Consider the following 14,545-nt stretch of genomic DNA (forward strand, 5'->3'; position numbering starts at 1 on the left):
GAGTTTCTCAGCCAGAATCGCATCCTTCGCTCACTCACCGAAAAATGATTTTTGTTCTAAAAAGCGTCAAAACGTAATCGAGACGTATGTTTTGTTTATATATAATTATTAGCCATTGTTTAAGACGAAAAATAGTTAATTCAATGCATTCAACAATGAAGAACACGTAAATATCATGCAATGCACTATGGTCCAGGAAACAGATTTTCGCGGAAAGATGAATTTTACGCCAAAACTATATTTTTTAGAAAAAAATTTTGTTCTACAAAATTGTTCGAAATAGTAAGGCCATCATTATGGTTCTACCGAAAAATAGGGTGGCTCATCATATAAAAAAAATTAGAAAATATTTTTTTTATTTCTCGGAATATTGACATGTTATGTTCTACAAAGTTGTAGCGCAGCTTATTCCAATCAATTTTGCTAAGAAAACTTTTTCTGTAGCTCTTAATTTGGCTGATTTAGAGCAATTTTACCTAATTGGATTAGGGTGTACCTCAAAAAAACAGTATTTTTTATCTACTTTTTTTGTTTTATATCTCTCGAAAAAGTCGTCTTCAGGTGACTTTTAGAGCTCAAAAAAATGCATCTTTTTATTGGTAAATATGGTCAATATCTTTTTCCGATAAAAAGTTATAATCGTTTTTCTGTCAAAATTACATTTTTTTCATAAGTTGATATCTCCTGTTAGGGCAGACCAAAAAAATATATTCACACGGCATCTGAAAGAGGATCTCATATTCTTTATTGTGTCAAAAAATTGGGGATATGTTATTTTTTTATCTCAAGTTTAACCAATTTTACTAAAATCATGTTTTTTCAAATAAATTGATTTAACTCGACAACGAAAGAAGATACAGACGATATTCTTATAGCAAAACACGCGTTTTAAAAAGCCCCAAAAGTCTTCAGAAGGTGACATCCGTGAAAAATAAAAAATGAAATGAGCAGATCATAAATATTGTTTTTTAAGGGACACCCTAATCCTGGTAAATAAAATTACTCAAAATCAGTGAGCTTGAGAGCTACATAAAAAGTTTTAATAGCAAAGTTGATTGGAAAAAGCTGCGCTACAACTTTGTAGAACATTTTATGTCAATATTCCGCAAAATAAAAAAAATAAAAATTTCACATTTTTATAAAATGGCCCACCCTATTTTTCGGTAACTCTATAATAAGGGCCCAAGTATCCAGAACAACTTTGTAGAACAAACTTTGTTTCTTAAAAGTATGCTTCAGACCGAAAATGCATCTTTTCTCGTAAATCTTGCAATACGATGATAATGATAAAACTTATAAAAAGTGTTAAAGCTGTAGATTTTTTAGTTTTCATTTCTCACGAATGTCATGTTCTAAAGACTTTTGGGGCTTTTCAAAACGCGTGTTTTGCTATAAGAATATCGTCTGTATCTTCTTCCGTTGCACCCACGTATTATAATAATGTATTTGAAAAAACATGATTTTAGTAAAATTGATAAAACTTGAGATAAAAAAATAACATATCCCCAATTTTTTGACATAATAAAGAATATTAATTTCTCTTTCAAATGCCGTGTGAAAATATTTTTTGGTCTGCCTAACCGGAGATATCAACTTCTGAAAAAAACGTTATTTTGGCAGAAAAACGATTATCAGTGTTGATCGGAAAAAAATATTGAACATATTAACCCATCAATAGTTAAATTTTTTGAGCTCGAAAAGTCACCCGAAGACGACTTTTTCGAGAAATCTAAAACAAAAAAAGTAGATCAAAAATATATAGTCCAATTAGGTAAAATTGCTCTAAATCAGCCAACAGAGCCACAGAAAAAATTTTTTAGCGAAATTGATTGGCATAAGCTACGCTACAACTTTGTGGAACATAACATGTCAATATTCCGAGAAATAAAAAAAAATAGTTTCTAATTTTTTTTAATGATGGGCCACTCTATTTTCAGTAGAACCATAATAATGGCCTTACTATTTCGAACAATTTTGTAGAACAACAGTTTTCTAAAAATATAGTTTTCGAGTAAAATGCATCTCTCCGCGTGAATCTGTCTCGTGGATCATAGTGCAATGATGCAAATTGCGATTCAAATCATGAGCAAATCTCTCGGTCATAATTCTGATGGGATTTGACTCACGCATGGTTTGAATCGCCAATGAGATTTGAGATTTTGAGATTTTACCAACACTGCCAGACAGTAGGAGTTAGAATGTAAAAACACACACACTATCTTTTCCCGTCCGCAACGTTTACTACTCGCGCGCACCACTACCAAATTAATTGGGTTTTGGTACATGATTGACATTTATGATTTCTAGTGAGGCACGAAAAACAAGATATGCCTATGATTGGAATGTTTCGGAATAATAAATGCTGCAAACGGAAAGAATGCTTCCCTAGGGCTTCTTCTATTGAAATATTTCATCAAATGCTTCAAAACCCAAATGTAGGCAATTCGGATCCAAGAAAGGCATCATTACCACTGAGGAGACTAAATTTGGGTTTTCATAGTAAATTTTTAAACAATTGTCGTATCCAACAATTTTCATACCTTAAGATACGCTACTTTTGTTCGAAACCATTGACATAGGTAATCAAATGAATTTTCTAAAATATTCATGCATGATGGCACTTCAATCCTCAATGAACAAAACTGCCTGCTCCTGACGAACCACAACTGGAGCACGACGCTACGCTACAACGTTTTTGACGTCAAATACCCGGATGAGCAGCTGAAAAAACCCAAAACCCAAATCCCAACCCTGTCCATCCTGAAATTACGCAATCTAATCTTGAGTCACCACGAGTATCTTGGTCAATGTCCCTTTCCCCTTACTAACTGTTAATAATAATGATATAGTTTTTAAATATCATAAAGAGTCTCTGCCTGTTTTAAATACCACGCCTGCACATGTCAAATAAACGGAATAGATACAAAAAAAACCAACACTGCCTTACGTAGTTTACGTTGGGCGGTTGTGTCTTGTACATAACACTTCTGATTTTTTCAATCACACCACTATTTGATATTATATTGAATTTCTCTAAGTCCCAATCGTAAACAGCAAAGCCAGTAAATGTCAAGACTTAAAAGAAATTTTCCTGAAAACCCACGCGTGCAGTGCCCTGTGGAAGAACCAAAGAAAAAGAAGAAACGGAGTCGAGGAAATTTGTTTATTCGAGTCAGTTGACGTTGAGATGGATCAATCAATCAATCAATGCAATGCAATCAATGGGCCGTATGTTCGGGTATTCGATCTGTCACAAGAAGTTTGTGACGAAAGACTATCGTTGGCGCCGAGGTTGGCGCTTGTCTTCTTCTTCATTAGCATTATATCCCCCACTGAGTGATTGCCGGCACGTAGCTTAGTGGTCATTAAGCACTGCGAGGTTTCTTACCCAAGCTACCATTTTTGCATCGTTGAGCATCCCTATTGAGCCGTACTTCGTAAAACCGTGAACTGTGTATCAACACTTGACAAAATAAACTGAATTTTAAACCACAAATAAAATCATGGGCAGTAACAGGCCTTTTCGGTTCTCCAAAACGTCCTTGAGTTCAGAACATGTAAGCTAGCCGATCAACCAAGTCTTGAACGATGTACCTGTGAATCGCTAAACATCCCAGCAGGTCCGTCGAGCTTATACAATGGTACTCATTACTTTTACAAGCTACTACAATCCTATTCTGTTCTATAACACGTCCTGAAGTTCCGAACGTGCGATCTACCCGATCAACCAAGTCCCAAATTATATATCCGTGCATCACTAAACATCCCAGCAGTTCCATCGAGCTGGTAGGATATCACTTAATTTTTTATACAAGCTACAGTGGACCCTCCATGAGTTATTGTCCTAAGACTCGATATCGAATCGTTGAAACAAATGACGCCATTCTAAAAAAAAATTCACGGTTACTTTGATAGTCCTTTCGAACAATTTTCCAAGAACTTCTGTTCCACATCTCGATACCGATTCACTATTGGGCCAAACACAATTGATACGTTTGCGTGCGTTTTGACAGTTTCTCCATGGGAAAACTGTCAAAACGCCTATATCCAATGTTAGCCCTATCGAGATAAGACGGATATTAATCGGAAAATCGACTTTCATCAATCATTTTTTCACTATTTTTTTTCGAAAGTAGATACACAAGATAAGAAAACCCCAATTTCAGATCCCTATGAGTTATAGTTTTTGAGATATTAGCTATCAGAGTTGATAAAAGGGAAAAACGCGGGTTTTCTCTTCAAAATCTTGTTCCACTTCATACTAGTTTTTGAAACGTTTGGAAATTAATATATTTTTTGTTGCAGAGTCAACATGTTAGGCCCTTTTCAAAAGTTAGTCGCGAAATGACTGAGATTGTTGCCTAACAACATTTCCCTTTTATGACAACATCAAAAACATCTTATAAGCTCGAAAAAAGGAAGAAAATATTTTTGTCCGCCTGTTTGTATGGAGAGGCCCAAAAGTGCGACTGTATAACATCTTTTTAAAACGTCATGGATCTCAGATCATTTCAATATCAAATTTTCAAAACGATTTCGACCTATCCAATGATCCAACTTGTGAATGATGTCAGCTATGATATCCCAGTGAGTTCATTTAGCTTATATGACTTTAATCATCACTTGTACCAGCTATTACAGGCCTTTACGGATGGCTAAAGTATCCTGGGGCCCTCATAGTACACAACGTATACGTAGGATCTGTGTGTTCACTCCGACAAAAACAAACTTTTATAAAAGGCCTGGGCCCATGACCCATGATAGTGTTACATACCGATCGACACAGTTTGACGATTTAGCTGATGTCGGTGGGTGCGTCTGTAAAAAAAATCACTTATGTTCTAGGCACTTACTCTCCACTAGTTTGTTTGCCCTCATCCTTAAGCAAGGATTAATTTGGCATTGTTAGAAGAGTCCGTTGATTTTTAAAGAACTGCAGGAAAGCATGTCGGTCTCCAATATCACATGTTCTATGCTAATATTATCCACGGTATAAAGCATTTAACTAACAAAAGTATATGATTACTGCAACAATTAAAAAGCATTTAACAGGACAAAATTGTCCGTAGGAGTTCTTGTATGTGGAATGGTTTATGTTTAGCTCTGAATAAAACTAAAACAAAATTTTGATTTGTGTTTTACACAACACATTTTGCGAGTTTTAAAGGCCACAATAAAACATTGCTTAAAATCAAATAGGGATAACATTAACAAAACTTCATCATGGCTGTTACTAAGTTTTGTATATCAATATAAAATTGAAGATGTATAACACCAAATAGCAACAACGGTGATTGCGATAAAATTAAATGAAACAATGGTGGCTATCATGAAACTTCATTAAAATATCAATAAAGCCTAAAAATATCAATACCAGGTATGTTACTTGGGACTAGACCTGTGCGCCGATCCACTTTGAACCGGCGGCGGCGTGAACACAATTTTCTAACGGCGGCGGCGGCCCAGCCACGCCTTGACTGATCTCGGCGGCGGCGGCAGCTCAGATCGGCGCGATTCAAAATTAACATTTCGTCGAAGAATACCTTTTTTGAATATTATTTGCATGTCTCGTGCATTAATGGAAATAAGCATAATTTATATTGTATGCTGTTAAGTGATCCTTTAGGAATACAATGAGAAAATTCACCTAATCTTTAAAAATCTCTTCAGGAATTCCTTTACTATCTCATCCAGTGGTTTCTCCAGGAATTTTTCTTGAAATGTCTTCATGAATTTCTTCAACAATTCGTCCGGGAGGATTTGCAATGCCTAGTGAATATACTGCCAAAAATCCTGAATAACTTTTTCCTTAGCCTGGCGACTACAACGCAAGGCCATGCAGAAGGTGACAGGATTTATTTCATGGTACAGTGTAAGTTTTTTTGGCACTTCCCTATGCCTATGAGCATCATCGTGTTAGTGTTATGACACAGGAATGCAAAAATATTGAATCTACTTAGAAACCTCGTAAATAAAAACTGTAGAGGTGCTTGATGAACACTGTGAGCTTCGTGGGCGTACGGTTAGCGATGTCAATCGTCTAGATGCATGTGCTGTGGAATGTGAGTACGATTCCCACCCGGTAAGGAGAAAACTTTTCGTAAAGCGAAAGTTCTCACTAACCCACTAGGTGTTATTAAATGTCCTGTCCGTTGTCTCATGCAAGATGTTAAGTGCACAGTCTGTGCGACGGAACTTATTAGAAGTCCTATCGAAGGAATTCCCCATACAAGGAGAAGAAATTTCCTATAATTCATAGGAGACGATTTCCTCATAATTTGCGAGGGAGAAATTCCACACAGTTATTAGAGAGAGAATGATCTAGAATTTCCAGGATGAGGTGAGTAATTCGCCAGGATCCTCGTATTATAAATTCCTCCTTTTTTAATTTTCAGGGATTCCGGAAAATTCGAGGAGGAATTGCCCTGATCGTTTGGAGGAGCAATTCCCCAAACGTTCTGAATGAGTATTCCGGAGAATCTCTGTAAAAGGGATTCCTGTAGGAGAAATATTTATTTTTATTTATTTAATAATAATCGTCATCCGACATCTGATGTCTCAATGACCATAAGGATAAAAATGTCCCTTATATCTAATTAATATACAAACATGGAAAAACATACGCATGATAAAGCAATCAGAATACATAAGAAATACATCAACACAATAAAACAGGACCTAGCAACTGTAGAGCAACTGGCGATGGATTTAAATCAAAGAGATGAAACACTGCGTTGATATTTGAATATCCCAAACCTCTGTATAACGAGTTCCTATAATTCCTGAAGAAGAATTTCTCCAAAATATCAGGGGGAATTTCCAAGAATTTTAGAAAAAGGAATACCTGGGTTGAGGGGCGGAGGGTGCTGCAGTTCTTTAGATTCTATGGAGGAATAATTCCTAATAATTCTTGAATGAACAAATTCTCAGAGCTCCTGAAGAAGGAAATTCCATGAATTCCTCTAGATGGAAGAACCTAGAATGGTTGGTCAGTTTCCCCTAATTCATGGAGCAGGATTTCCAAGAGTTCTAGAGAAATTGTTCAAAATTTCAGAATTGAAGAAAAAGGACAGTATGCAGGGGGCCAAAGTTTCCTGAAATACTTGGAGGAAGAACTCCCCATAATTTCTGAAGGAATAAATGATCAGAGCTCCTGAGTAGAAATCCTCTGTATATTCTGTATAACCCTGTATTCTTGAAATATGAATCTCCCAGAATTCCTAAAAAATGATTTTTGCACATTTTGTGGGAGGTAGTTTTCTCATACACCCAGGTTTTTTTACACGGTTTGGTTTTAGTCGTTTAAGACCTTCAGCGTCAATGAAACAATGAGTTAACCCCACGAAAAATTCCCAAAAAATCAAAGAAAATTCAGGTTGTATTTAAAAAGCTGTTAAAGTTCGGGTTAACCGAGGAATTAATGAATTTCAACCGCGTAAAAAAACCTAGATGTAATTAAAAAATCCAAAATTCCTAACGGAGCAATTTGTCAAAATTCAATGAATTCTTGGAGGAGTCTTGAACCCCCAGAATTTATGCAAACCCAGAAATGAATTTTCCAGAATTTCCGGTGAAAAAAAAGCTACCAGGAAGGTTAGCCAAAAAGGTACCAGGAAGATTTCCTGGTTTCATACCAGTTATGTAAAAAGGTGTTCACTCATATTTTAGTGTGAAATCGCTTAATAGTTGTTTTGTCGTTGCCAAAAATGCTATGCTGATCAATGTATCGAACCTGGGACGGGACTTGCGAAAAATGTAACTTCATCTGCAACCAGCAAGTGTTGTCACGAATTGTCTGATGCAACCAGCACCTTTTTGGTATCCCTCAAAAAGTATTCCGAATGATTTTGTTTTACGAGTACTTTTTCACTTTGAAAAGTATTCTAGAATAGCCGGACAGCTTAGTATTGAACAGTTATGAATACCTGTTTTATTCCAGATAGGAAAATCTTTATAAAAATAAGTTTACAAATCCACTAATTGCAAACACTTTTATTGTGCTCAGAAGATTCTACCCGGGATTTGAAGCACTCAAGGAAACAGTTGATAATCGATGATCAACTGTGATGACAAGAAGAACACGTGTCAAAACAAGGAAAAAGAAGCTGTCTTTGCAGGTCTCGTCTCAGTATTGAACTTTCTGATGGCACATTACATCATGTCTATTATCAGGATTATCAGTTACAAAATCAGATTTCTTTAAAAACGTTGCGAGACAATATCGTCGTTGGAGAGGGGAGGGGCTTCTGTATTGAGTTCGATAAAGCAACTTTTATGTTTCTGCCCGACTTTGTGCTCCACGTCGTTCAAATACAATTATCCAGAATCTTTTCATTTTCTAAACTTCTCTCGAGCAAGTAAAATACTAAGCGCAACGGATCGTTAGAAAACACGCATTACCGATATAAAACATATACATCCCAGCTCATACGATAATTGCCTGGAATTTTGGACTTGAGCTCCTTGAGAGCTGCTTTTTTTTCGTTTATGCTGGTTGTGTCCCATTTATATTGGATGAGCGTCCAACATTTTTTCCATTACAGTTCATTCAAGAATTCCATGGAGTTTCGGCCTGAAGGTCTGCACGCGTGTCCAAGTGCATAAGCAATACATAAGCAATTATGGGAGATCATGTTTCATTTAACAAAGGGACAAATAGATTTACTAATTTTCAGGATTTTCGGCTTTCAGTCACATGAAAATGTTGATAATTTCAAATCATTGCCAACGTTTCGATCCGGGGGTTTGGATCGAAACGTTGTATGTTAAGTATCAACATTCATGTGACTAACCAATCCAACTAATCCAGTCGAAATCCCCAATAATAGATTTACTTTACCAGTATAGACTTTAAGGTCTATACTCCACAGAATTCTTGGGTTACTGATAATGGAACACATTTTGAAGGTATGTCCAGTTTGATTCAAGAGTCGCTAGGAATATTGGGGCCGAAAGATATTAGTTTATTCGTGGAGAGCTCAGAAGCAAAACTCCAGGAAATTCATGGAAGACCTGAAACATGTGGCGAACACATATTTAATTAATTAATTTAATGTGGATCCTTAGATTGCTATAATTATCTTTTTGTATCTTCCCAAAGAGTGACAATAAAAACGGTTTAAGTGTACATGTCCTTTTCATCGGCGCAGCCGAAATTTTTCAATTGTATAAGGGTTTGAACGGATTTTTTCTTCAAACATGTTGGGGAAGTAGGATGAACTCCCAAAACCATCCCCAGGCTACGGAACTGAAATTATTTCAACGGCGCGCCCAAAATACACCGGCGACTCGGTCAAAAAATTGCAGCGGCGCGCCGGTCAAAAATAGTGGCGGCGGCGGCGCATAAAAATCGTCGGCGGCGCACAGTTCTACTAGCATGTTCATGTGGCTTATGGACAGTACCTTAGCATTTAAAAATGTTAGATCCTGAAAATCTAACATTTTTTCAGCAATATATAACTTTTACTAAAATTTTAGCTAAAAAAAGTCGTCAAAGAAAATAATTCCGATTTTGTTACTGTTCCGGTTTTGTCAACTGAAACTCACGGACCGTGTTGATAAAAACGGAACATATCTATATTACGATGATACATGCCCAGGGAAGTCGAGGAGAAAAGGCGAGAACAAAGCGAAAAGCATCACTTCTCTGAGGGGGCTGCCTATCCGATTTTGTTTTTTTTTCGCATTTGTATTAAAGTTTGATAAATTTGTTATCATAGCTTGTTATGATTCGGAACAGTTTTTACCTTTCTTTTATCGTTATTCGTTATTTTTAGAGCGATTTCTGCAAACCATGCATGAAACTTATAAGTTTGATTCTCATCCTCAGTTTGATCAAGGTTTCCCGGCGAGCGGACAAAACAAAACATAAAAAAGGCTGCTGAAATCGCAATGATTAAGTTGACAGAGGCCTGAATCGGTGGCGGTCGTCGGCGATGGTTACTGCAGCTGTCGGTATCGCACTCAGCATGTTCTTTGAAGCAAATGTAAATAAACAATACCACATTTTTTTCGTTAATTAACAGTGGTACTAGATTTAAATTAAGGACAACCCTAACGGAATCTAAAACTGAATGTACTCGCGTTTTCAAGAGGACAACACTCAATATGGAAGCAACGCACAACTGTCGTTTTTATTATTACAGCCTTGCAGCGTCGCAGAATGCATGGAATGGGGTGCCCTAAAAACGCTCTCTCTCTTGCTTTCAGTTTTGGATTCCATGAGGAAAGACCTTGAAACAATGCAATGTTACACTTTTCTTTTTTTTTTTTTTATTTAATTTATTGAACGGCTACTCAGTCTTGCAATTATTACAACGAGTTTTTTATTTACCCGACGTTTCGACACGAGGATTGTGTCTTTTTCAAGGGGAACTGAAATTTATTGAGTACTCTAATTGTTTTAATTTTATAGATAATAGTCAATTAAACTTACAATATTTTTGTTGTCTGTCGTCGTATGTTTAGTCTAACTTGCACCGTCTGTTTGGTCTATTTCTCCGTACATGCTGTGAATCGTTTATTTAATTTAATTTGTTTGAAAATTGTTTATGGATATTTTGGAAAATTTGTTAAAAATTCTTACACTTCAGGCTTTTATTATCAACTTTCATTTTTTTTCCTTAGCTAATGGCGCAAATTTTCTTTGTTCCTCCCTAACATGAACATTCATTTTGGTAGCCAAAATGCCCTATTGAATAATTTGTTCCTCTCCTACATCGTGCTCATTTTCTCTCCTGCTTCTGCGTTCATTTATGGTTTTGATATTGTGTAGTACGGCTGCGTATGTCGTGCTGGGCTTATCTATGTCTGTTCGCTTATTGACTGTGTTGTTGGTGTTAGTTATATGACACATTTCTAGAAATGGTATGTAGTCTGTTTGTAGCTATGATCTACTATCTCAGTTCGATCCAGATCCGAATCTGTGATCGTGTTCTATGCAGTGTTGGATGAGTGCTGTTGTTGTTTCTACAAGCGATGCGGTAGCTGCTTCTGTGTTAGTGTTGTTTTCCTGTATCAGTTTCTCAGTTTGTTTTACATTAGCTCTATGCCCTGATAGTCTTTTACTTAAATTGTTTCTCGTCATTTCCTATGTAGTAGTTATTACAGTCATTGCATGGTATCTTATATATAATATTACTAATTTCATGTTTGTCTACAGGATGTTTTACTTTAGTGTGGAGATTTCTAACTGTACGAAGTTGTTTTGATGTTACAGTTATGCTGGAAATCTGTTTTTAAGTTTTGGTTATTCGTTCTGTTAATGCGGGTATGTATGGAATTGATCTGTATGTCTTATCTTGTTTTTCTATTTCAGGTTGCGATGGACTGGATGGAGATGTTTTGAACTGCAGGGATGATGTTTCCTTGATTTTGTTGATCTGGTGGCGGTGTTTGCTGATTGTGTGGGGTGGGATGGGCTGGCATTATGGCTGGTTGGGTGGGATGCTGACATGATGGTTGGCTTTGTGTAACTGCTGGTGGTTCGGGTTCTTGTGTTTTGCTGGTGTACAGATGTAATAGCCGGTTTATTAGTTGCTTGGGGTAGTTATTGCTCTGAAGATGGCTATGAATTATTTTGGTGATCTCTGCTATGGATTTGTTGTTTGTGAGCGAACACACTCTGTGTATGAAATTATTCGCCACGTTAATTTTGTGTTTTGGTTGGTGAAACGACGTGTAGTTCAGCATTCGTCCTGAAGCAATTTGTTTGGCGTACCATTCCGTTGTTAGGGTTTGATCTGGTTTGCGGATGACGGTCATATCCAAGAAAGGAAGTCGTCCGTTTTCCTCAATTTCAAGTGAACTGCAATCTTGGTTTCGATATTGTTGAAAGTGTTCCAGGATCAGTTGTCCAGAGTCCCGTGGAATCGTCATAAAGATGTCATCTACGTATTTTTGAAAATAGTAGTCTCGAAAGGTAGAGAACTCATAGCTTTGCTGATGACTGAATCTAATACGATATCCGCCGCGATGATAGGCGAAAGTGGGCTGCCATTGCTGTTCCATACGTTTGCTTGTGGTACTGTCCTCGAACAGAAATAGCTGGCCTCCATACAAAAACTCCACTATTTCTAGGAATAGATCTAGATTGATTTGGGTGTGGATTTCATTCCACCGGTGTATTATGTTTCGAATGACCAGATGTCGCGGTACGTTCGTGAACAATGATGTGACGTCAAGGGAAATCATTATGTGGTTCTCTGGGAGACTCATGTTGTTCACCTGCTTGCAGAATTCAAATGAGCTGTATGGGCTGTGGAGTGAGGCTTGCAGTAAATTGGCGACAAACTTAGCTAACTTGTATGTTGGAGCTGTTATGTTGGGAATGACAGGGCGAAGTGGTAGTTCTGTCTTGTGTGCTTTTGGCTGGCCATAGATCCTAGGACATATCGCATTGTTTGAGCTCAGTTCCTTTGCCGTCTTATAGTCAATGAGCTTCAGGTCTTTAAGACGTTTGACTATGTTGTTATTCCCGATCTGGAATCGTGTTGTGGGGTCGTATCGCACTTTCTTGTACGTGGTAGTATCATTCACTAACGTTCGCATTTTCTGATTGTAGTCCTCCCTCACCATGATAACAGTCCGATTGCCTTTGTCCGCGGACAGTACACATATTTCAGGATGTGTGCTAAGATACTTCCTGGCTATTTCTGTCGACGTCACGCAGAATTTTGTTGTACTGTCTCGAGTCTCGACCATCGAATGAAAACCATGAATGAAATTTTGTGTTACATTCACTATTTTGCATCGGTTCCTGTCTTGTATCTTTCTATCAGTACTGGTCATCAGAATTCGTTCCGTGTCTGCTAGAAGATGGTAAAATGGAACTTGGGTCAACGATGTAGTGGGTAACGCAAAATTTGGACCAAGACTAAGAAGGTGTTCGATGTTTGCAGGGATCGTTAACGTGGTTGCATTAAGGATTGCTTTCTCATTGAACGAAGGTGTTTCCTTGTCGTTGTTTGGTATCTGAATGATACGCGCGAATTTCTTCGATGTTGTCATATCCTTCCTGCTGTACCAGTTACTGTATGCTTCTTGTTGTGTATGAACAAATTCCTCCACAATACTCTCACTGGTCCTGGAGCGGATGCAGGTTCTCATTTCGTTCATTCGATTTCGGGTTTTCCTTATTTTATAGAACGTTTGCTTGATTTCTAGATTCAGAATAGACTTTTTGAATCTATTTATGGCTCTGTCAATCTTGTTGATGTACGGACCATTTTCCGCCAGAAGCTCATGCACGCACTTGAATGAGTTCACAATGTGCGCGGGAAATACGCCTTGTCGTCTGCACTTTATGAGGAACGATTTACGGTTTTCCAAATTAGCTAGCTTCTTATTATTTGTCGCAAATATTTTCATGGTGTGTACAGTGTCGTGTCCGAAATTTTGGTCAATGTACTGGAAGAACGATTGTCGTATGGCTGCCATTGTGTAGTTTACTGATTATGGATCGACTGTACGTTTTAATTTAATTTATTGAACGGCTACTCAGTCTTGCACTTATTACAACGAGTTTTTTATTTACCCGACGTTTCGACACAGGGATTGTGTCTTTTTCAGGGAACTGTAATTTAATGAGTACTCTAATTGTCCTAATTTTATAGATAATAGTCAATTGAACTTACAATATTTTTGTTGTTTGTCGTCGTATGTTTAGTCTAACTGTCTGTTTGTCTAATTGTCCGTACATGCTGTGAATTGATTATTTGATTTAATTTGTGTGAAAAATTTGTTTTGGATATTTTGGAAAATTTGTTAAAAATTCTTACACTTCAGAGCACTGTTAATTGCAGTTCCTTGAAAGACACAATCCCGTGTCAGCAAGCGTCGGAGAAATAAAACTTCAACGTATGTGGGAAGGTAAATTATTCAGATAGGGCATTTTGGCTACCAAAATGGAGAAATGTTCTATTGGGGGAGAATGAAAAACGAAATTTGCGCCTAAGGAACACAGCAAATCAAATTGAAACTGATCAGGCAAATTTTAACTTTTCCAAAATATCCAAAACAAATTTTTCCCACACAAATTAAAAAAATAATCAGGATTCACAGCATGTAGGACAATTGAACAGAGAAAATGTCAAACAGCAACAATTGTAAGTTCAATTGACTATTATCATAAAATTAGGACAATTAAAGTACTGTTAAATTACAGTTCCCGTGTCAAACGTCGGAAAATAAAAACTCGTTGTAATGGGAGGTGCAAGACTGAAATGTAGTTCAATAAATTAAATTAAAACGTACAGTCGATCCATAATCAGTAAAGTTACACTTTTCTAAGACGAGTGGCGCGTAGACGTATAAGCAAAAATTATAAAATTATTATCCAATATTTGGTATTGGTTAGACTTGATTTGTTCGGGGATGACAAGCTTACTCCCCCTGGTTCCTGCATGAAATTTATTCTCATCGGGAATAAGCATTCGTATTGTATAAAGAATCATTTTTTATTGTTACTGAGCTTTCTTTAATTTAACATCAAAGAGATTTCCCACTTTTTACACTTTCATGATAAATTTAAACACACATTCATGTT

The 14,545-nt window shown here is 36.9% G+C and overlaps 1 protein-coding gene across 1 annotated transcript; it reads right to left on the minus strand.

Annotated features, from left to right (window-relative positions):
• Positions 1-11,313: 11,313 nt before the first annotated feature.
• On the minus strand, positions 11,314-13,437 carry LOC134223130 (uncharacterized). The gene has a single exon (XM_062702269.1). The coding sequence runs from the start codon at positions 13,435-13,437 to the stop codon at positions 11,314-11,316; it is 2,124 nt and encodes a 707-aa protein (XP_062558253.1).
• Positions 13,438-14,545: the final 1,108 nt, after the last annotated feature.

The sequence above is a fragment of the Armigeres subalbatus genome, chromosome 3, assembly GCF_024139115.2.
Source record: "Armigeres subalbatus isolate Guangzhou_Male chromosome 3, GZ_Asu_2, whole genome shotgun sequence".
Classification (NCBI taxonomy): Eukaryota; Metazoa; Arthropoda; class Insecta; order Diptera; family Culicidae; genus Armigeres; species Armigeres subalbatus.

Bases quoted from the DNA above. Each gene is read 5' to 3' on its own strand.
- LOC134223130 (XM_062702269.1), bottom strand. From the start codon at position 13,437: ATGGCAGCCATACGACAATCGTTCTTCCAGTACATTGACCAAAATTTC.